General features: G+C 48.3%; 1 protein-coding gene across 2 annotated transcripts in view; it reads left to right on the forward strand.

Moving 5' to 3' along the window:
* The window catches only part of RABGAP1L (RAB GTPase activating protein 1 like), a 1373174-nt gene that overhangs the window by 954320 nt on the left and 396160 nt on the right, over window positions 1-22694 (forward strand). For both annotated transcript variants that reach the window (XM_078641752.1, XM_078641759.1), the window contains exon 18: window positions 9889-10014. In XM_078641752.1, coding sequence (XP_078497878.1) covers window positions 9889-10014 — 126 coding nt within the window. The remainder of the gene's footprint in view (window positions 1-9888; window positions 10015-22694) is intronic.

A 22694-nucleotide genomic window follows, 5' to 3' on the forward strand; every position in this document is an offset into this window, starting at 1 on the left:
CATGGTAGTGCCATAGTACATATTAATAGAAACAAATATAGAATTGGGTCAAGGTGCTGGAAGTCGACGACATTTTGAACCCTTAACAAGATAATTGAATCATCATCATGACATAACTATTGATCCCTGAGAACTAGCTGGTCCCTCATGAAGAAATTGAAAGAAATCCCAGTCGTGAGAATTCCAGCTGGTGGAGAAGTGTGGCTCAAATGGTTATAGAGGCAGACCCTGATGCAGAGGTCTGGCCCGGGACCAGGGTTCAATACCCGCCTTGGTGGGTCTTTGGCCTCAATTTCCTAGGACCTGATAATTCTCACCTCGGTGCCTATTCTAATCATGGATCCAACTCTGCGACTCTGGGCAATAGCTTGCTTAATCTCCACAACGGCCCCAAAAGCGCTGGGATGCCTGGCTTCACCCTGGGGGTGCCCAGGAGTGGACACTCACAGGGAAAACCAGGAAGGGTTCCTAAGCGGTTTACGGACAGCGCCGGGACACTACCTCAGGGAAGTAGCTGTGCGCTCTATAAATACCGGTACATTTACATTTACATAATTTACACATGAAAATAACACACACTGCGTTGGCAATCAGTAGCTACTGGTGCCGTAAATGGTGCTGTGACATGCCTATTTGAAAGTGGCTGGCGATATTGAGTCCGGGGACCACTCAATCTCGAGAAGGACCGATGAGAACGGAACCGGAATCAATTTCGATGTCTCTCTGAGTTACCTGACACTGGAGCGACGTCCGCCCAACTTAAGGATTTTATGACGCCATGTATGCCATCCATGGGCCACCAACTCCCTCTGGCCCACCTCTGACCCTACAGAGCGGAGAGGTGTCATTGCTAGGTTTCTGTCAGCGGGTTCACTCTCAATGCCAGCTGGTCCTTGGGATCCACTACAGGATCTGGACTGACGAGCCACAGGTGCCTCCATCCACCCTTGTTCCATTCCACCCATCCCCAGCAGACCTCGATGTCGATGCTGGCACCATTCAAGTCTTGCCATCCCCTGGACTTTCCACCCATTGAGAGGCCCTGAAGGGGGAGATGACGAGGAGGTGGTGCACGATCACTAGAGGAGGACATTGAAGAAGAAAACTGGCATGAGAATCTAAGTGATGCCAGGGGTTTGGATACCTCCACAGACTCTGGCATGCTTTTCCCTCTAGGCCAGGCTGAGGAGGAAGGTGGATCTTTTGCCACCATGATGTGCAGGGCAGCAGAAGTCCTTAATCATCGACTATAAGCTGTCAAAGTCAAGTCCAATGTCTTGACAAAAATGCTTCAACCTAGGGCAGGCTCACCTGAGCTCATGCTCCCCTTTAATGAAGCCATCACCGACATACTCACGGGGGCCTGGGCAAAACCCTGCACAGGGGATCCTGTGCAGCGAATGATTACCCATCAACATCGTCCTGCCTTGGGAGACCCAGCCTTCATCTCCCAGCACCCCTCCCCTGAGAGCCTGTTGGTGCACGCCTTAACAGCGAAGGTCAACTCAAACACATTCCCTAGCACTCCACCGAATAGGGAATCTAAGAGGGTGGACACCTATGGGAAGCGCATATTTTCTTTCACTAGGATTGCCTTGCGGTCAGTGAACACTGCATGCCTCTAGGGATGATATTTGTATGGATTGTAGGAATTGGTTTCACAGCTTCTTCCTATACTGCCCGAGGAGTGCTGCTTTGGTGGACAGCAGGGATGTGGCGAAGACACCACAGACTCCCTGGCTAGAGCCAAGGTTTTTATGATGGTGCTGCATCCCCACACCTGATTAGGGTCCACTGGGTTCTCAGGGATGTCCAGTCATCACTGATCGACCTGCCCTTCAATGACTCATGCCTGTTTGGTGACAAGGCCTACGCGGTGCCCGAGCACTCTTGCGCTTATTGACCTGGCCCCAACCACAGTCCTCCCGCCCCTACCGCAGTTGGTGCAGCTTTGCACATCCACAGTACCTACCCAGCAGTCCTTTTGAGGGCAGGTTCGCGGAGCCCAAAAAGGACGCAGGAGCCAGTCCCAGCATGCTGCCCTGTCCGCCATCCTTCCGCCTGCCGCAGTCTCCAAGTCCCTTTAGCGTGCCCTCCATTCAGCACATCCATCTCGACCGCAGAATCGGACACCGCTTGCCCTAGTGGTCAGCAATTACAATCTGTCAAGTGGGTGCTTCAGATTGGCAGAAGGGGTACACTCTACCATTTGTGATAACACCTCAGCCTCTCCCGCCTGCCCAAGAATGGCTGACTGGGGGCCATCTCTCCTTCTTCCATCTGAAAGTGCATGCTCTTTTGGCCAAAGGAGCCATCAAGAGGGTTTCCCGCACCAGAAGTAGGGCATGGTTTTTATTCCTGCCACTTTCTGTAAAAGTTATTTACAACAAGGGGTGGTGAGGGACAGAGTCCATCACCACCCCTTGTTGTAAATAATTTTGTCCACCCTAAGCGTGGAAGGGTATACTCAGATGTGAGTCCCTTGCTCATTGCACCATCAGGATTCAAGCAAGCCGGGCCGAAGACGGCTGTAATGCCAGAAACCGGTCCCCGGAAGCTTGTTTCCTTCCCAGTGTAAGAATTGGCTTTTGTAGTCTGGTCTGCCCTGTTCCCATGATGCACTGGGCCAGGGACAGACTAATTTGCATACAGCCAGGTTCTGAAACTGGGATGGTGCAATGAGCTAAAAAACGGTGTTGGATCTAGCCCTGATCTTTTGACTGGGTGAGAGTACTCTGCTTAATTCAGAGACTCTGTCCATCACCACCCCTTGTTGTAAATAATTTTGTCCACCCTAAGCGTGGAAGGGTATACTCAGATGTGAGTCCCTTGCTCATTGCACCATCAGGATTCAAGCAAGCCGGGCCGAAGACGGCTGTAATGCCAGAAACCGGTCCCCGGAAGCTTGTTTCTTTCCCAGTGTAAGAATTGGCTTTTGTAGTCTGGTCTGCCCTGTTCCCATGATGCACTGGGCCAGGGACAGACTAATTTGCATACAGCCAGGTTCTGAAACTGGGATGGTGCAATGAGCTAAAAAACGGTGTTGGATCTAGCCCTGATCTTTTGACTGGGTGAGAGTACTCTGCTTAATTCAGAGACTCTGTCCATCACCACCCCTTGTTGTAAATAATTTTGTCCACCCTAAGCGTGGAAGGGTATACTCAGATGTGAGTCCCTTGCTCATTGCACCATCAGGATTCAAGCAAGCCGGGCCGAAGACGGCTGTAATGCCAGAAACCGGTCCCCGGAAGCTTGTTTCCTTCCCAGTGTAAGAATTGGCTTTTGTAGTCTGGTCTGCCCTGTTCCCATGATGCACTGGGCCAGGGACAGACTAAATTGCATACAGCCAGGTTCTGAAACTGGGATGGTGCAATGAGCTAAAAAACGGTGTTGGATCTAGCCCTGATCTTTTGACTGGGTGAGAGTACTCTGCTTAATTCAGAGACTCTGTCCATCACCACCCCTTGTTGTAAATAATTTTGTCCACCCTAAGCATGGAAGGGTATACTCAGATGTGAGTCCCTTGCTCATTGCACCATCAGGATTCAAGCAAGCCGGGCCGAAGACGGCTGTAATGCCAGAAACCGGTCCCCAGAAGCTTGTTTCCTTCCCAGTGTAAGAATTGGCTTTTGTAGTCTGGTCTGCCCTGTTCCCATGATGCACTGGGCCAGGGACAGACTAATTTGCATACAGCCAGGTTCTGAAACTGGGATGGTGCAATGAGCTAAAAAACGGTGTTGGATCTAGCCCTGATCTCTTGACTGGGTGAGAGTACTCTGCTTAATTCAGAGACTCTGTCCATCACCACCCCTTGTTGTAAATAACTTTCTGTAAAAGGACAGATGCCTCAGCCCTATGCTAAAACTGTGCCCTCTACACTTCTTTTGGAGGAAAGAGATATTCAAGTACTCATGTTAGCTTAGGTTCTGTTTGCCCTGGATCCCGGAGACTGGATGGTAGCGCAGGGCCTGCAGGACACTCAGTTCCACATCTCTGTCCCGCCTGCCCGCAGGCTGTACCTGTGGTTCACGGTGGACCACAAGCATTTCATGTTTGCTTTTCTTGCCTTTGGCCTCATCAGTGCCCCTTAGGTGTTCACGAAACTGATGGCTGTACTTGCAACACATCTGCAGAGGTCAGCGGTTCCTGTCTTCCCCTACCTTAATAACTAGCTGTTGAAGGCAGCCTCGCCCCAGGTAATTTAGTTGCCCTCATCCACACTATGGAGAGCCTTCTACATTCTTTGGGGTTCACTTTCAACATGTCAGAGTCACACCTCACCCTTTGTCAGACGCTCCTTTTCATCAAAGCCGTTCTGGACACAGTGCAGATTCATGCCTATACTCTAGCGCAGCGAGTCCTTGGGATATTCAGGCTACGATTCCAATCTTTAGGCCCCTATCCTGGCTTGCTGTGAGACAGACTCTGAGGCTGTTGGATCTTATGGCCTCCTGCTGGTAAAGCATTCCCGATTACTTATGCAGGCTCTCCAATGGCATCTGATGTCCCAGTAGGCACAGCAGCAAGGAAATCGTTGCAACCTAGTTCAGATATTAGGAGGGAACTGCGAAATATCTCCAGTGATGGCTGACAAACAACGATTGGGTCAGTGACAGCTCCCTCTTCCTTCCCTACCCAGAGTTCACAGTGGTGACAGATGTGTCACTCCTGGGTTGGGCCAGCCACCTGGGAGAGATGGAGATCAGAGTACTATGGTCTCTGACTGAGTCTCAGCTCTACATCAATTTGTTGGAGTTGAGGGCTATTCGCTTGGCATTAAGAGCCTTCCTTCTGTCCATCAAGAGAAGGCTGGTTCAGGTGTTCACAGAAAACACTTCTGCCATGTGGTATTGCAACAAACAGGGCAAGTGGGGCCGTGGACCCTGTGCCAGGTTGCTCTGCACCACCAGACTTGGCTGGAGCACAAAGACATTTTCCTGGTCGTTCAGCACCTTGCGGGCTCCCTGAACACCTAGGCGGACAAACTCAGTTGTTGATACATCACTGATCATGAAAGGCATCTACATCGGAGGTGGTGCGCAGTCTCTTCCAAAACTAGGGAGAACCCTGGCTTGAGCTGTTCACCACCACTGAGAACACGCAATTCCAGCACTTCTGCAAGCTGGAGTTTCCAAAGTGCTCCCGTTTGGGGACGCGTTACGCCTAGAGTTGAACTCAGGACCTCTGTAGGCCTTTCCGCCGATATCACTCCTGCCCAGGATTCTCAAGACAAACCAGACTAATTCGGGAAAGAGAGTATGGTATCCCAAACTCCCAAGCATGAGCATTTGTCCTCCGGCTAGGTGGCCTCTTTTGGAGGACCTCCAGTTACAGCAACATGGAAGGGTCTGCATATAAAGCTGCTCCTGCTACACCTTCATGCCTGGAGATTGAGCAGCGACAGTTGAGGGTTTTCAATCTCCCTCCCGAAGTTTGTGATGTCATCTTGGCAGCCAGGCGTTCATCCATTAAAACTGTCTACTCCTGCTGTTGTAGATGTTTGTGGCCTGGTGTTCCTCGTGCCATGTGGACACCCTTTCTGCACCTTCGTCAGAGGTTTTGCTGTTCATTCCATATTTATCCTGAAAAGGCACTGCCACGGGCACTCTTAAGGGTTACATATCAGCTATTTCAGCTTCCATGCAGCTGCCGGAACAACCGTCCCTGTTCCAGTCACGACTCATTTTTTGAAAGATTTATGGAATGTATTTCCTCCTACTCCCTTTACAGTGTCCCAGTTGGATCTTAATTTGGTCCCTACTTACGTCATGTGTTCTCCCTTTAAGCCCCTGTGTTGCTGTTCATTGTAGGTCTTAGCCATCAAAACGGTTTTCCTGGTGGCCATTACATCTGCCAGGAGGGTCAGTGAGCTTCAGGCTCTATTGGTTCACCCTCTTTACACCAACGTCTTCCTGGAGAAGCTGGTCCTGCTTCTTTCAACCTAAGGTGTTCACCCCCTTTCATATTGGTCAGAGCATAACTCTGCGAGCTTTCTATGCTCCGCTTCATCCTTCCAAGGAGGAGAAGAGACTCCATTGTTTGCACCCTAATAGAGCTATTGCCTTCTGTATTGATTGCACCAAAGACTATCAGTGGACAATCAACTCTTCATTAAGGTCACCTGAATGAAGTAGGGTAAGGCAAACGGACCATCTCCCGATGGATAGTATTGTGCTTAGAAATATGCTACGCATTGGTGAAAAAGCAATGCCCTGAGGGATTGCAGGCTCACTCCCCAGGGCTAAGGCTGCCACTACTGCTTTTGTGTGAGGGGGCTGCCATGCGGGCGTCTCTCCACATGTTTATTAAGCACTACTACATGGACAGTCAGGTTCGTTGTGATGGGCATTTCAACTTTACAGCCCTTCAGGACATTTTTGTTTCAGCTAGTTCACAGACCTGCCTCCAGGGAGGGATTGCTTGGGTATTTAGTCTAAGGTGAGGAATTAACGGTTAAATGTCTCTTTCAGTAGAACAAGCTACTTACCTTTGATAAAACTTTTTCTGGTAGAATCTCTTTCTAACCTCAGATTCCTCACTGATCCTCCTTTCCTCATCGCTATGCGAACTGGCATCTTCATCCAAAAGATCCTGCTAGACCCTGCATTCTGGTCAAAACAGAAACATTGGGTACGTTGTTCTGTGTTTTGGTGCGGAAATAGTCATGAAAGAAACTATTGTCAGCGTGCCGGAGTGGAGCCTATATGGGCACTGCGACGTTACTTCCTGTGTGGAGCCAAACAACACGGCACTCAGAGGTACTGCTCAAGATTTCCCAGTCCAGTCTGACATCTGGGGAATATTCTAAGGTGAGGAATCTGCGGCTAGATAGAGTTTCTACAAAAAAAGGCATTACTGAAGGTAATTAACTTTTTTTTGTGTTCGGAGCCAGACGCTGCTCAGCCAGGGACTGGCCAGTGAACACAAAAGGGATACCCTGTTACCTCATTTTATTCACTAGCAGCAGCAAATGCGGCAATTTGTTTTCCAACCAGGAAACTATTGTGGCAAAGGCAACTATCGTGGCACAGGCCAGCTTTGAGGATTTGTATACTTTTTATTACTATGTAATATGAATTTAGCTGAAAAAAGACAAATTTATATGTAATTTAATGGAATAATCTGATGAATACTGTTTTTGTACCTGTGTCAGATTTAGCGTCTGATTTAGAGTTTAGCAGACGGGTGCTCTATCACAAACTTGATGGATATCGCGGCTGCCTTATTACAAGTGCATTAGTATGTAATGAACTTGTAATAAGACTTGGCTAACTCTTTTCTTTCTAAAATCATTTCACCTCCTTCACCTTTCCTCTCCGCCTTGTTTCCTTTAACCCACCCTTCTCCTCTTCCACCTGCTTCATTCCTTTCCTTTTTTTCTTCACTTCCTCATTTATTTCCTGGTTGCCTCCTCCCTTCATTTTAATGCTTCCTCGCCTTCCTTTCTTCAACTCTTCTTCATTTCTTCTTTCCTCACATCTCTCGGTGCTTCTGTTGCTTCCTCCCTGTGATGTTTTTCTCCTTTTCCACCAATTAGTCTATCTGTATACTTCCCTTTATTCTTCCCCTGTTTCCTCCCTCTACATATGCTGCCATGCTACCCCTCCTTCCATTTGTCTAACTGCCCATCTAGCCACCCATATCCCTTTCTTGTTCCCTTGCTGCATTAACCACTTGTGTTACTTCCCCTCTTTCTTTCATTTTGTCCCTACTCCTTCCTTTTCTCCTTGCTCTTCATTCCTTTCCTTAGTTTAGTCCCCATCCTAATCCTTGTGTTGTCTCCTAACCCCATCTTTCCACCATTAGTCTATTTCTGTCTCTTCCTCAGCCCACTCTTGAGTTTCTTGTCCTCCAATCCTTCCACCCTTATTCTTTTCATGTTTAGCCCTTCTGCTCACCCTTGTTTTGCTTGTTCCATCCATTCTTCCATCCTTGTCCCTTCCTTCTTTCCTCCTAACACTTTGTTGCTCACCCCCCACTATGTTTCGTCTTTCCCATCCTTCCACTCCAATTAATTCTTTCTTCCCTCCCCGCCTTCTGTTCTTCGACTCGCTCTCTCTTCCTCCCTTCTATTATTTCTCTTTTATTCTTTGCCCCCTGCCCATGTATTTCTTCACTTCTCACTCTATTCTTCTCCCTACCCCCATCTTCCTCCCACTCAAAAAGTACTTTATTCGGTTAAAAAGAGAAAATAACCATAAAAGTAGCATGTAAGGTGCAATTTACAAGAGGTCGAGTAAGTATTTTTCCTTTAAAATCACAAAATAAGCAGAACAACAAAATTAAATCCATATCAACAATATTAAATTCATATACACAGTAAAAAAGATCAATCCATTTGCATTGATTTACGACATTTAAAAGCCAAGTTTAAAAATTCTGCAATAGAGGCAACCATGAAAACAGTATCCATTTTCTGGCACTCTGTAAACGCTAGGCGGCATCTGTAAACATTTAGATCTTTAAGAATAGGAATGATAAGTTTCTTTCGAAGGAAGGTATAAAATTTACAAAAGAATAAAATATGTATATCCGATTGTTGGGAAACATCATCGCATGGACAGAAACATAGGTCCTTCAACCAACAATTCATCACGGGGAAAGACAATGTCCTAAAAACTATATTCAATCTAAATCGGGTCAAAAGGTACCGTTCATGATTAGACATATACAGTGAAAGATATGGCTGCAAATTCTCTCCACATATAATATCCTGGTGGGCAGAGACAGTCTTTTTCCTTGCCTCCATTATATTTCTCTTTTCCTTGAGGTAGGTCATGCACAAGTATTTCAAATCTTTTCTGGATATACATTCCATTGATTGTGGATCCTCAAAGTATTGGGGGCAATTTATTTTTTCAAGAAAGTCTCTGACATAGCCTATCCATTTGTAATCCCTGACATTGTCCAATCCCATGGTATCCTTAAGAATGGCACGATTAACCACACATTCTTCATTTGTCCAGACCCTGTGCCAAAGAAGAACTGGCTGAATTCTAATAATGTCGGTGACATAAGGTATTCCCAATTCAACATGGCATATCATTGTTGCAGTACTTTGGGGTACAGACAATATGTAACATAAAAACTTATTTTCCAGGATTTGAATTGGGGTGATATTTGAATAACCCCATAATCCTGCCCCGTAAATAGCTACAGATATACAAGTTGCATTATAAACGGTTAAAATCTCTTTTATGGGTTTTTTACCTAATTTCTTCATAAAACATTTTAGGGCCATAATAGTCTTAGAGAATAACAGAGATCTGGCATGAATTGCTGTTGTCCATGAGCCGCTTTCATGAAACAGTATCCCTAGATAAGGGAAGGTGGGGGTCCTTTCTAAGGGATTGGAGTTCACAAAAATTTGCTTCACATGCTTGTTTGTTCTGGACCCGCAGTACATAGATAAAGTTTTGGAACAGTTAATTCTTAAATCTAAATCAAGCATAAAGGTGTTAAAGGCTGTAACCAAACTCTGTAAAGCCATTGGGGTTCGCGCCATTAGGACAGCGTCATCAGCGTACATCAGTGCCGGGACAGGCCTACCTCTCACCATAGGCATGTCCCTGCCCTCCTGCACGAGATGCTTTTCCATTCCATTTATGTACAACAAAAATAAGAAGGGGGCTAAGACGCACCCTTGGCGCACACCCCGACCAATCCCAAATTGTCTACTGCACTCACCATTTTTCCCAAATCTGACACTGGCAGTGGCCCCAGAATAAAGCTCTCTCAGAAAACATATAATGGCATTGTCTACTCCCAAGTCAGCCATAATTGACCATAGCTTAATGTGTGACACACAGTCAAAGGCTGATGATAAATCCTCCCACTCAAGGCCCAGTACACTAACATCTGATGGCTGATACTTTTCTCCTTCCACAGATGCCGGAGGAGCAGGCCTTCTGTGTGCTTGTGAAGATCATGTATGACTACGGTTTGCGGGATCATTACAGGAACAACTTTGAGGACCTTCACTGCAAGTTCTTCCAACTGGAGAGGCTGATGCAGGTAAGACCTAATCCATTCATATGTGAGAGGCGTATGAGGGGCGTATGGTGGCTCCTTCCAATTAAAAAAAACGTGCAACCACTCCACCAATAGCAACGCTGCCACAGCTAAACAATAACATCCACAGGAGCTGTTCCAAAAATCCTAACCCTACGCCAGTGGCACCTCCACCTACCAGAACACCACATTCTTCCATTCTACCATTCAGACCACTGTTTAAAATCCAGCCTGTGAGAAGTTAGCCTAGCATATGATGTCCACTAGTTCTAGTGGGCACCTTGCACCAGTCTAATCGACCCTTATTGATGGTGGTTGTAAAGTCAACCTTATAGAAAGCTATCCTAGGGGTAGCAGTGACGAGCAGTCTTCAGGCTAAGACTTCAGAGAGCGAATTAAGCGAGTTGTTTTACCAATTATAATCCCTTGATTACCAAATGAAAGCACACCACACAAGGTATGTAACAAATATATATGTATTTATTCTAAACATAACCCCTCTGCACTCTTTATGAGGTCAGAGGTAAAAGTACAATACAAGTTACTTAATTGGCATACGATAAGTTGCACAGTATACGTTTTGCCCTAGGGGCCTTACAAACCATATACTAAAATAGTGGTATAAGAACCACGTGAGAATTAGAAAGCAGGCCTGGGGCCTGTGGAATCGCTGGGCTACTCTAAACAACCAAAGGTTAGGAAGTAGGAGGCCCACGAGAGCCGCGAGCAGTGACTAAACAGCTGCGGGTTACCATTGACTTTCTATGGGAAATGAACAAGTTGCAAATTTACAATTTAAGGACATTTTTAAATAAACTACGATGAAACTCTTTTGGACTTAGACACTAGGAGGGCCAATACCCTCGAGACTACCAGAGTACTCGTTTTACCTCACCCACGGAAGCCGGGTGCATAGGTCTCTTTTGGTGTCGGGTTTCGTTGTCGATTTCAATGGAGATCTGCAAAGAAGTGCTGCAGGCGACCAGAGGAAAAGTGTCTGGGTGGATCCAAGGGTGGATCGAAGGTCTGTAGAACCTGAAAGCAGAAGGGACAGAGTCTGGGTCACTTGCCAGTGACCAGGGCGGCGATAGGAAGATGCCACCAGATGTCAGGTGATTTCAGGTGAGGAGGTGAAGCTTGTCTCTTCAGCTACGAGGACCAGGAGGCGTCGACGATGACCAGGAGCTGGATTCGAGCTGTCCCACGGAGGATCTAGATGACTGCGGTGTCGGTATCTGGATTGGACCTAGCAAGCCTTGGCAAACGCAACCCACTCAGGACGTTGAGATGGGCTTCGGTGCAGACCAGCAAGGTCTGAGGAACTTCTCCTTTGCAGGGAAGTTGGAGCAAGCCCTAAGCAACCAGGAAAGCAAGTTAGATTCAAAGAAAAGACTTCGGGGGGCTCATTAGCCAACAGGCAAGGAACCGCGAAGACACGTCAAGCTGAAATGCAAAAGCGGGGCTTACGGGACACTCGTGGAGTGGGGGCCTCTGAGCTTCGGTGCAATTGGTGCTCGGGTCTGGGGCTTCAAGCACCCCAATGCACAACTTCGAGATACCTGCAGGCCACAGCACTGGTGTTCTAAAGGCAGCCTTATTTCGAGTCGACCACAGGGCTAGTGGTGTGAATTCGGAGACCTTGCAGCGGTGTTGAGTACTATTGCCAAATATATTGAGGCCTGTGTATGCATTTTGAATGCAAATGTGTTGAATGTACTCATATGCATGATATATGTGGGACAATACCATATACCCATTACCGGGTTTGGCCCATATGTGGGCAGTCCTGGCAATGAGTATATGGTATGAAAAATACTCACCTGTAGATTGCTGCACACAGGGTCATAATCCTCAGGGTGAAGATCCCGCTGTGAAGGGGGGACCTGGAGAAAGGGAACCATGATGGAATCTGCCTTGAAGAAGAAGAAACGGGTGAATAGGCACCCCAAATTCTTCGTCATCGCCACCATGAAACAGGCTGTTGGAAGAGACATAATGCGCACGACGGTGCAGGTTCCCTATACTGCCCTATGGCGAATGCCTTACCCAATCGCGAACCCGGAGGTTGGTGTTCTGCTGGCGGTCTCGGCGGTCCAGCAGCGGTGTTCGCAAAGCCAATCTGTCCAACTCCTAATACGACAGTCGGACCACCGAGCTCTGATACGGCGGTCCGTGGGAACGCCAAACTCATAATAAGGTCCTTGGTTTTTGCCCCACTCTGAGCTCTGACTTTGTTAATTTGGTTATAGAAACATACAAATTCGTAAGAAAATGTAAACTCTTTAAATATCATGCCATGAGAGCCCCCGGCACCAAAGAGTTAATGAGGACTCCAATGACACCAACTCTATGTTTACGATTGGGGACAGCCCTGAACTTTTGGCCTTCAATGAACTTGTGAACAGGAGGGAGCGTGATATACGCCAGGACACCTCCGGGTAATCGACCCGCTTCATAAATGTCATTAACATAACATTACTGTTAATTTGTGTATAGAAACATACAATTTCGTAAGAAAATTGAAACTCTTTAAATATCATGCCATGAGAGCCCCCCCTCCCTCCCCCCGGCACCAAAGAGGATGCCAATGACACCAACTCTATGTTTACGATTGGGGACATCCCAGAACTTTTGGCCATCCATGAACTTGTGAAGAGGAGGGAGAATGATATACCCTTTGAGACTGATTAGAATAACACCTCGATGGCACAGTTACAGCAGCAGCCGTGGCCCATGCAGATAAGAGCGGTGGGTTCCAGGGGCGGGGGGGGGGGGGAGTTTGACAGACGACGAGGGAAAATTAATTATTTCTTTAATTTTCCCTCGTGGTCATCTGTCGAAATCCTCCGGCCCCACTGCCCTACCGCTCTTACTACCTGCACGGGCTGCGTCTGTACGACAGATGAGCTTCACAACAGAGACACACAGTGCCTGTCATCTTAAACCTTCCAGCAAATTTTGTCCACAGTTACCTTGTGGTTATCTTATTGACACATTTCATGAACTGGTAGTGGACGATATCAACCATCTACGTACCTCTTCTAGGAAGAGATGTGGAAGTACAGAGAAACCATGGGGACACAATCTAAATGCTGAACTTCATGTCCATATATAGATCTTTTTGGATAGGTGATGATCATCGGAAAACAGCAGAATAAATCCAGACTGATATTCTGCCCTAAGCTTTAGTTCACCGCCAGCCCTTTGTTAGGACCTTTTTAATACCATGAATTGCTGTGTCATTTTAAGAATCCAGGGTAATTACTCGTGGACTTGGTTATATTAGCATATTATTGGTTGTTTTATCACTTCACTTGAAATGTGTTTTTAATGTTGCAATTAAGCCGGGTGTGAGTGGTATATGTCAGTATCCTTTGGCAAAAGCACTTTGAGATTGTACTGTAGAGCCTACTGAAATAGCAGGTGATATGAACCATTATACGAAAGAAAGCTGATTGACATGTGGGGATGACCCAATTTACCTCCTTTTCAGTTTGACTATTACACTTTAGCTCGAAATCACTTTGAAACTCTGTGGCTTTACCTCTATGCCAACATAACATTTTTTTAACCTGATCCTTGAATATCTTGCCCCTTTTACTCATATTTATGCGTTTACAGTATTTATCTATGATATTGCATCCAGTGGTTTGAGCCATGATTTGCACATGAGCACGTAGTCACTTTATAATTTTTCAACAAATTCACCATACCCTTAGTCACTTTAGTTTTACTGTCTGTAAAACTATAAATGTTAAAATGCATATAACTACTTTGGAGTATATTGTGCAAATTATGACTCCCATTAATTGATGTGGGTCACAAGATGTTCAGTTCAGGGATTGTGGGGTGACACTTGATGGAGAATAGGCATTGAAGTAATTGTTTCACTTCTCTTCCTAACAGAAGAATACAGCGCCTGTCCTTCGCTCTCAATACATTTTGCTCCCTTGATGTGATAGATTATTTAGATGTTATTTTGTTGTAAAATACAATGGAATGTTTCAGACATTGATTATCAACTTATTTGTGAAACTGGAATCCCAGAAACATATTGAATTGTACAGCATATATTAATATCATGGGCCTGATTTGAAGAGAGGCCGGGTGTTTAAAATGTGGCTAATCAATGCCGATATAACTTAGTGTGCATTTTAGTATAGGAGGCTGGGGGCAGTGCAATAGTAGAGGGACATTTTTTTAAACACAGGGGTGAGAGGTTATAGGTTGTCTAAATGAATGTACAAGCCGAATGCGTAGACGCCCTGTTTTTTAATTGATGCACTGAATGGATTAAATAAAGAGGAATTGATTCACCTTGCTGAGTCCGGTTTCCTGAATGGGACGAGACCGGTGCTGAGCAACAGGGTCCAGGATCCCCATAATACTCCAAACAATAGCTGCGTGGCAGAGCAGGTAAGAGCCCGCACTCCAGACAGATATTTTCAAAATAATAATTTATTAGGCTAATAAATTATTATTTTGAAAATATCTGTCCAGAGTGAGGATATAAATATATATAAAAAAAATATATGTATATATATATATATATATATATATATATATATATATATATATATATATATATATATATATATATATTTGGCTCAGTTTCCTCTTACAACGGTAAAAGAATGGCCGCACTCCGTAACTTTTCAGAATTCTTCACAAATTTATTTGTGGATTCAAACAGAAAACAGGACGCGTTTCGGCATCGCGCCTTTTTCCACTGTTATTGGCACCAAATGTTCAACCTTTAGTTAAATAAAGTTACACATGATTCAAAATGATGTCACATCCTCTAGTAAATCAACATAAGAGAAGTACTACAATTTACACTTGATTTAACAGCGGCCATCTTGGAGTGTATTATTTATACTCTTTATAAAAAACAGCAAATTATTAAGCCCTGGATGGGCAATGTACCAATTGAAATCCAAGCTTAATTTCATTGAACACCAAATCGTCAATCCACGCTATTCAAATTCATTAGATAATACATGATTAAACTGAATTCAAATGACAATTAACAACCGCATTACACTATTTACAAATGCTATCTTGGAATGTTTTTTCACACCCAAATTTTTAGGGCAAAAATGATTTTTTCATTGACAAATTAATTAAATAATCCATGATTGGCTGGTCTACAGTCATCAATTTGAATTCACATTGGACTGTATATTTTTTAGAATTCAGGATTTACTTGATTCAATGGTGTCGTAATAACAGTTGTGCAGAAATACGGTGGCATTTGATGGGAATGAGGCTCAGTGAAAGAAACGATTATATTGTTAGCCTATTGATATAAATGTATGGCCAATTCTTCTTCAGTATTGAGCCCTCGCGGAGTCTTGGTTTGAAGATCAACAATAAATCTTGACTCCGGGGGGCGTGGCCAGCAGCATGGTGCAGTAAGACGTGCCTCTGACCGGCTCCCGGCCTACTGCCCAAATCCGTCTTAAAACTGTGTCCAAAACTTCCTGAAACCCGCCTAGCTGCTACCGGAGAGTATGTACTGACCCTGGCGTCCGATTCATCGGCATTAGAGGCGAGAACAGTCCGCACTTGGAGCTGCGCGGGGAACGAGAGTGGCCAGGCAGGCCCGCGACAAGATGGCGACCGGACCCGATCAGAGACATTGAAAGGAGCCCTGCCCAGCGCTGGGGTCGCGCGATCGGCGGAACCCCTCCCCTCCCCATAGACGGGGTCGGGAGTAGCGGACTGGCCGGTGGAGTGGTGATCCGGAGCGAAGGGTCCTTGTCGGACCGGAGAGAGACCTGAAGGGAGGAGCCGCCGCGAGCCGAGACCCGGGGACGGCGGAGGCCGGCTGTGGCGCGGAGCGGCGAGGCGGTGGGGCTGTCTGCTGCCGAAGATCCGGGTAAGGGCCGGGAGCGCCGCGGGACCTGAGAATTTATCCCCGCCCCCCGTTCCATCCTGCAGCGGGGACCCGTGCTCTTGGGGGTGCGGCGGCCGGGCCTGCCGACCTGAAGGAGTGTGGCTGGGCGGGTCGGAGAGTGCTTCCCGTCGCCGGGCCTGATCACTAGAGACCGCCGGGAGCCCTCAACCAGCCAGGGGAGTGCGGCAGAACACTGCGGGCGGGCCCCGACCGGGCCGGAGCTGAGCCGGACGGGTGAGCCCTCCTTCCCCCATTCATTTTGCCAAGAAAGAGGGGGCGGCCTCCGCGACTGTGCCCTGAGGACCCCAGCGAGGGTCTAGCCAGACTTTGCTGCACAACGAAGGAAGAGCCCCGATACCATCAGTGGATCGGTTGGGGGGAGAGAGCGACAACCGCCCCGCTGGGGGGGCGTGTGGGGGTCGTGGGGGGCCCCATCCCCCGCCTCTGACCACTGGCGACTGACCTTTGGCGGCTGACCACCACTGCCGGATTTCAGCTGTTGGCGTACCCGGCTGAAAGTGGGAGGCATACACCTGGACACTCTTTACCCCCATCCTCCCCTCACTGCCTATATAGCCGTTTTGAGTACAAGGGGTGGCTTCTGCTCGTGATCAACATGGGGAAAAGGGACCTGGCCCAGAGGACAGCCCGGCAGGAAACCATAGACAGCTTTGCGACGGCGCGCTCCCGACGGGAGATGACACCGGCGCCGTCTGGCACCAGCACAGACACGACTATCATCATGGAGGCAATACAGGCCTCAAGGGCAGATATACAGAACTCTAGAAAGGCTCTGGAGACGAAAATAGGCGAGGTGGGAGCGGAGGTCCTACTACTGCGACAGGATTTCAGGAACCTTTCGGAGAGAGTGACCGTTACCGAGTTCAGAATCAGCGAGACGGAGGACTCCCTCAATACACTGAAGAAAGACATGGCGGAGCTGCAGGCATCCCACAGGCAGCTGCTGTGGAGAGTGGATGACGCAGAAAACCGGGCACGACGCAACAACCTCCGCTTCGTGGGTTTTAGGGAAGGTATTGAGAAGACCGACGTTGCGGCGTTCCTCCGTGACTGGCTGACAACGACGTTCCCACAGGCCACATTCTCGAACTGCTTCATAATAGAACGGGCACACAGGGCCCCCGGAAGGAGCCCCCGGAAGGAGCGAGGCCGAGACCGATCATTGCCCGTTTCCTCAACTTTGCCGATAGAGACCTCATCCTGAGGGAGGCGAGGAAAAAGGGGGAACTTAGACTGGAAAACGCTAACATTATGATTTTCCCGGACTATAGCCAGGAGGTGCAGAAACAGAGGCGTTCATACGACTCAGTTAAGGCGAAACTGCGCGACATGCAAATATCCTACATGCTACTCTTCCCGGCTAAGCTGAAGGTTCTGTATAAGGGAAGATCACATTTCTTCAGCCGCCCGGAGGAGGCCTGGCAGTGGTTGGAGGAGCGACCCCTGCTCCGGGAGGCAGAGGAGGAGGGTCGTAGGATTCGCTCCGAATTGGCGGCGGCCAACTTCTGGAGAAGCCCGCCCAAGTCACAGCGATCCCACATCCCGAGGATGCAACGTCACACTCCCTCCCCACTGAATTCGAACCACCCCACATCAGCCGGAGGAGACCGAGATCGAAGTGCCACCACGGCGGGGGACCCGGCGACGGGCAACGGCTCTGGCAGCAGGAGACACGACACCGTCGAGGAGATGGAAGACGTGGCCAGTGCGCGCTCATCAGAATCCGAAGAACCACATGATGACTCTCTACACCCTCTGGTCGCGGCGATCCGAGAGATGGAACAGGGGGCTACTGGAGGCGCAGAAGATGGCGGCCGGGACTCGCAGGACTCCCACTCGTAGGGAAGTATGGAACTGGTATCCGGAACGGCAGGAGAGCCACTGCCGGAGACACGCAAGTTATAAACACCACTTTTTGAACTTTATTTTTGACATTGGTGCTCTTTGATTGACTAGGTACCTCTATCTAGGGCCCGAGAGGTGGCGGGGCAAGCCCGGTCCCTGGTTTGACGATCACTCTGGCAGAGGCCTAGACTGGAGCCCTAGCGTTCTCTTAGTTGGGGTGGTTTGTGGGAGGGCGATAGACCTTTTCCCCCCGAGAGTCTCGTGCTTCTGGTTACAAGTATGGGACGGTTGGGAGGACAAGGTGGAGTGGGGGCGGGGGCGACGGGGGAAGTTTGGACAGTTTGTTGGGGGGGACATGGGGGAGGGGTGGGTGGACTACGGTTGGTTGTTCACAGTCATGTTTGCTGCTGCAGTTTTCTCTGCTCCTGGATTAGGAAACACTCACACTGTCACGCTACAACATCAGAATGGCAAGTACACTAGATCCACAAACGAATGACCCTTCCGCACTCAGTGCCCTGACCTGGAATGTGAATGGTCTAGGTAACAAGATCAAGAGAGGGCTGGTAAACGCATACATTAAAAGGTTAGGACCTGACATCATATTTATGCAGGAGACACACCTCAAGGGGTCCAACTGCTCCTTCATTGCTAGGGGGAGATACAAAGTGTTGGCCCACGCGGGATACACTTCAGATTCCAGGGGAGTGGCCATTATCCTTAAGACAACCTTTCCATTCAGCATCACACGCACGTGGGTAGACCCACAGGGTACCTGTGTTGGAGTGCAGGGGAGATGGCGTAGACGCACATACACACTGGTGTCAGTATATGCCCCCCCCAAATTACAGGCTACTGCACTCAAGACGTTGGCAAATATACTTCTAGAATCGGCCGATACCATTCAATTGGTGGGCGGGGACTTCAATGATGTCATGGACAGGAAACTGGATCGCACAGGGTCGACGCAGGCTAAGATCACCCAGACACCACTGGCTCAGATGATTTCCACGAATGGTCTCACTGACGTTTGGAGGTGGCTACACCTGGGGCAACTTACATACTCCTTTTATTCGGCCCCCCATAAGACGTTCTCAAGACTAGGCTATATCTTTATGTCCAGACCAGACTTAACCACGGACTCTACTGCTGAATACAGGGCGAGGGGAATTTCGGATCACTCGCCTTTACTGATCAAAATAGGTCACAGACGCTACACACCGGGGACCACCTGGCGTCTGGACACCTGGGAACTTAAAAACCCCGTATTCCTGAAGGGGATGCGGACCGATTTGCGAGTCTACTTGGCTGACAACGAGGGAACGGTGGACTCAGGAGTAACCCTCTGGGAAGCCCTGAAACCGGTTATGAGAGACAGGATAATGTGTAGAACTAGAGAGGAGAGGGAAAAACTTCAGGGAGTAGTGGCGGAGGCCGAACAGACTATCGTGGATCTTGAAAGAGACCACCTGTGCACCAAATCCCCTTTAGTGTTGAGAAAACTGGTAGATGCACAACGGCTTTACAGGGACTTAGTGACGAACGAGGCCAAGACACAAAACCTGGCAACCCTTCACCGTTTATATGACGTGGGGGACAAATCGGGCAGACTCCTAGCGTGGCTTAGCAGGAAGGAACAGGCGGCGCGGTGGATAGAACAGGTTAGGGATGCGAGCGGGGGCCTTGCCAGTCAAGACGCGCGCATCGCGGAGGCCTTCGCTGTTTACTACGAAGGTTTCTATGCAGCGAGGGACTTCGGTTAGAGCGATGATGCTCTCCGGTACATGAGTCAGGTTGAAGTCCCATCCCTGGACCCGGAATCAGTCAAAGCCCTGGACGCTGACATTACGACAGACGGGATTTCATTAGCAATACGTAAATTGAGGCCTGGAAAGGCCCCGGGCCCCAATGGATTCCCGGCAGAATTTTTTAAGTGTACGACGGACATCCTTGCTCCGCACTTGAGAAACCTCTTCTCGGGTTCCTACCGCGATGGGAGACTCCCCGCTGACCTCTCTGCGGCAATAATCGTCCCCATCTATAAAGATGGTAAACCGAGAGAGGAATGCTCATCCTACAGACCTATATCCCTCCTCAACACCGAGGTGAAGCTCCTCGCGACTATCTTGGCGCTCCGGCTACGGACGGTGATACCGGATCTGATTCACCTTGACCAAACCGGCTTCCTCCCTGACAGAGCCACAAAATTCAATCTCAGACGAACACACAACTGGCTTCAGGAGGTCAGCGCAAGAGAGGCACCGCATTGGTTCCTCTCCCTTGATGCGGAAAAGGCCTTTGATGCGGTTCATTGGCCGTTTCTGACAGGGGTACTAGAGAAATTCGGCTTCGGCCTCAAATTCCGAGCCTGGGTTCGTCTCCTTTACACTGCACCGCGAGCCAGGGTAAGAGTGAACGGGAGCAAATCCCGAGAATTCCGGATCCAGAGAGGGACTCGCCAGGGGTGCCCTCTGTCGCCCCTTCTCTTTACACTCACCATTGAAATCCTGGCGGCCAGGGTCCGGCAGAACACAGCAATTAGCGGTTTCAGACTAACGAACGCAGATACGGCCCAGGAAAAGTTGTCCCTTTATGCCGACGATGTCCTCCTATACATCACAGACCCGGAGACGACCATCCCGGAGCTATTCCGAGAGCTGGAAAATTATGGTGCCCGGTCTGGTTATAAAATTAACTGGCATAAATTGATCTTATATGACCCAGGGGGAGGTGGACGTTGGACGACACTGCCCCAACAACTAATAACTACTACGGAGGGCTTCCAATACTTAGGGATTTTTATCACCCTCGATAAGGCACTCTCACTCCAGCGAAATGTAGATAGGGTTACACAGAACTCGACCGCAGACATGGAAAGATGGCGACGCCTGCCACTCACACTCTTAGGACGAGCTGCCCTCTATAAAATGGTTATACTTCCCAAATACCCGTACGCCCTTCAAAATGAATATTATTCCCTCCCAGATACACTGTTCAACAGACTACACTCGGATCTTAGGGCATTTCTGTGGTTAGGAAAGCAACCTAGGATAGCGCTGACCACGCTTCAGAGACACCAATATAGTGGCGGTATCTCACTCCCAAATCTGGAAGCTTACTACTGGGCGGAACACACGACCCCAATTAATGAATGGCTCCACTTACCGGTAGACCATCCCACCTATGCCCTAGAACGACACACACTGTCCATACACAACCTGTTGCACTACTTGTACGGAGGGTCGACGCAGCGCAAACTACTCCCGGCTACCCATACGACACTACGAGCGTGGAATACAGCAATGAAACGCACGGGTTGGGACAGGACCCCCACTCGTCAGACACCCCTCTGGCATTGTGCGTGGCTGCGTGAGCTACACAAATTAAAAGGTTTCAAACGATGGGATGACATTGGTATCTCCACCATCGGTGATGTTATAGCCTGGGGAGAGCTGAAGTCCTTCCAAACAATGAGAGCTGACTATGGCCTGCAAAGCTCGCAGTTGTTCAAGTACACCCAGTTTAGACATGCGTGGAAAGCGCAACAGATACACCTGTTAGAGTTGCCGGAGTACGCTCCGCTAGAGGGGCGGCTCCTGCAGGAGAGGATCCAGGGGAAAGCAGTCTCACTTACGTATAAAACACTAACCAACAATATGCTGGGTGACCTGGCAAAGCTTAGAGATACCTGGGAGAGTGAAGTGGGACCACTAGAAGATTTAGACTGGGAGTTAGTACTGATGCACCCCCGGGAGGTAGCGATAAAATCAAGGCTCCGCCTCATTCAGTATAATATACTGCATAGGACATACTACGATAGGGTACGGCTGTATAAAATGGGGAAGATAGAGAACGACAGATGTCTCCGATGTCAAGGGGCTGGGGGAGGCTTTTATCATACACTATGGGACTGCACAGTGATCCAAATATACTGGTCCCAAGTCTTCTCAGAACTACAGGATGTACTGGGAGTCCCGGTGCCGCAGGAGCCGAAGCTGGCTCTATTAGGAATGTCCAATGATGTGGATTTGCCACACCCACTTTTGATTTTCCTGGTCCTAGCACTGGTGGTGGCCAAAAGGGACATCGCGAAACGGTGGGGGTCTCCTACTCCTCCTGACCTGGAAGAATGGAGGCAAGGGTTAGACCTTTATATGGTGGCTGAAAGGGTGACGTACAAATCCAGAGGGTGCCCTAGGAAGTTCCACAGAATCTGGACTAAGTGGAGACAATACCATGGACTGGATGGGGGACTGGGAAATGATTGAGCTTAATGGGGAGTTCTTAGCCCATGTAAGGGTGGGCGGCTGGGGAAGGAGCGGGGTAGGGAAAATTGGAATCTTGATGCATGGTAATTTTCTACGACTATACAGTATACTGCATGTTCACAGTGTGTTCTCCTGGGAGGGAGGGAGTGATATTGGAGGGAGAGGCGCAGCTGCATGCGTGACTATAGTGTTTAGTTCTATACAAGCAAATAAAAATGTTTCCGGGAACAAGTTGGGGAATGGGTGGAAGGGGGGGGGGGAGGAAAATAGAAAAGCAGATGCAAGGACCTCCTCATGAAAAGTGTTATTCGTTTTCTTCCACAATGGATATAGCGCCTTTATGGACAATGTTGTACATCCTTCCGGATGCGGGCCTGAGAGCTTGGTAATGTGTTCTTTCACGTAGTATGCCTTGTTTATCTCAAAGGAGGAGTGTGGATGAATATGTTTATGCACTGTGTATATCTGCAATAAAAACTAAGTTTAAAAAAAAAAAAAACCCCAATAAATCTCGACTCCAATCTCCGCAATTGTAACTCTCTGTTACCCCCCTGATCTTTCAAGGGGATTTGGTCAAGGCAAAAGAACTTCAGGAGATTGCAGTCACTTTTATGCTCTTTGGCAAAGTGTCTCGCAACTGGAGATACTTC

Source organism: Lissotriton helveticus, chromosome 1_1 (assembly GCF_964261635.1).
Source record: "Lissotriton helveticus chromosome 1_1, aLisHel1.1, whole genome shotgun sequence".
Taxonomy (NCBI): domain Eukaryota; kingdom Metazoa; phylum Chordata; class Amphibia; order Caudata; family Salamandridae; genus Lissotriton; species Lissotriton helveticus.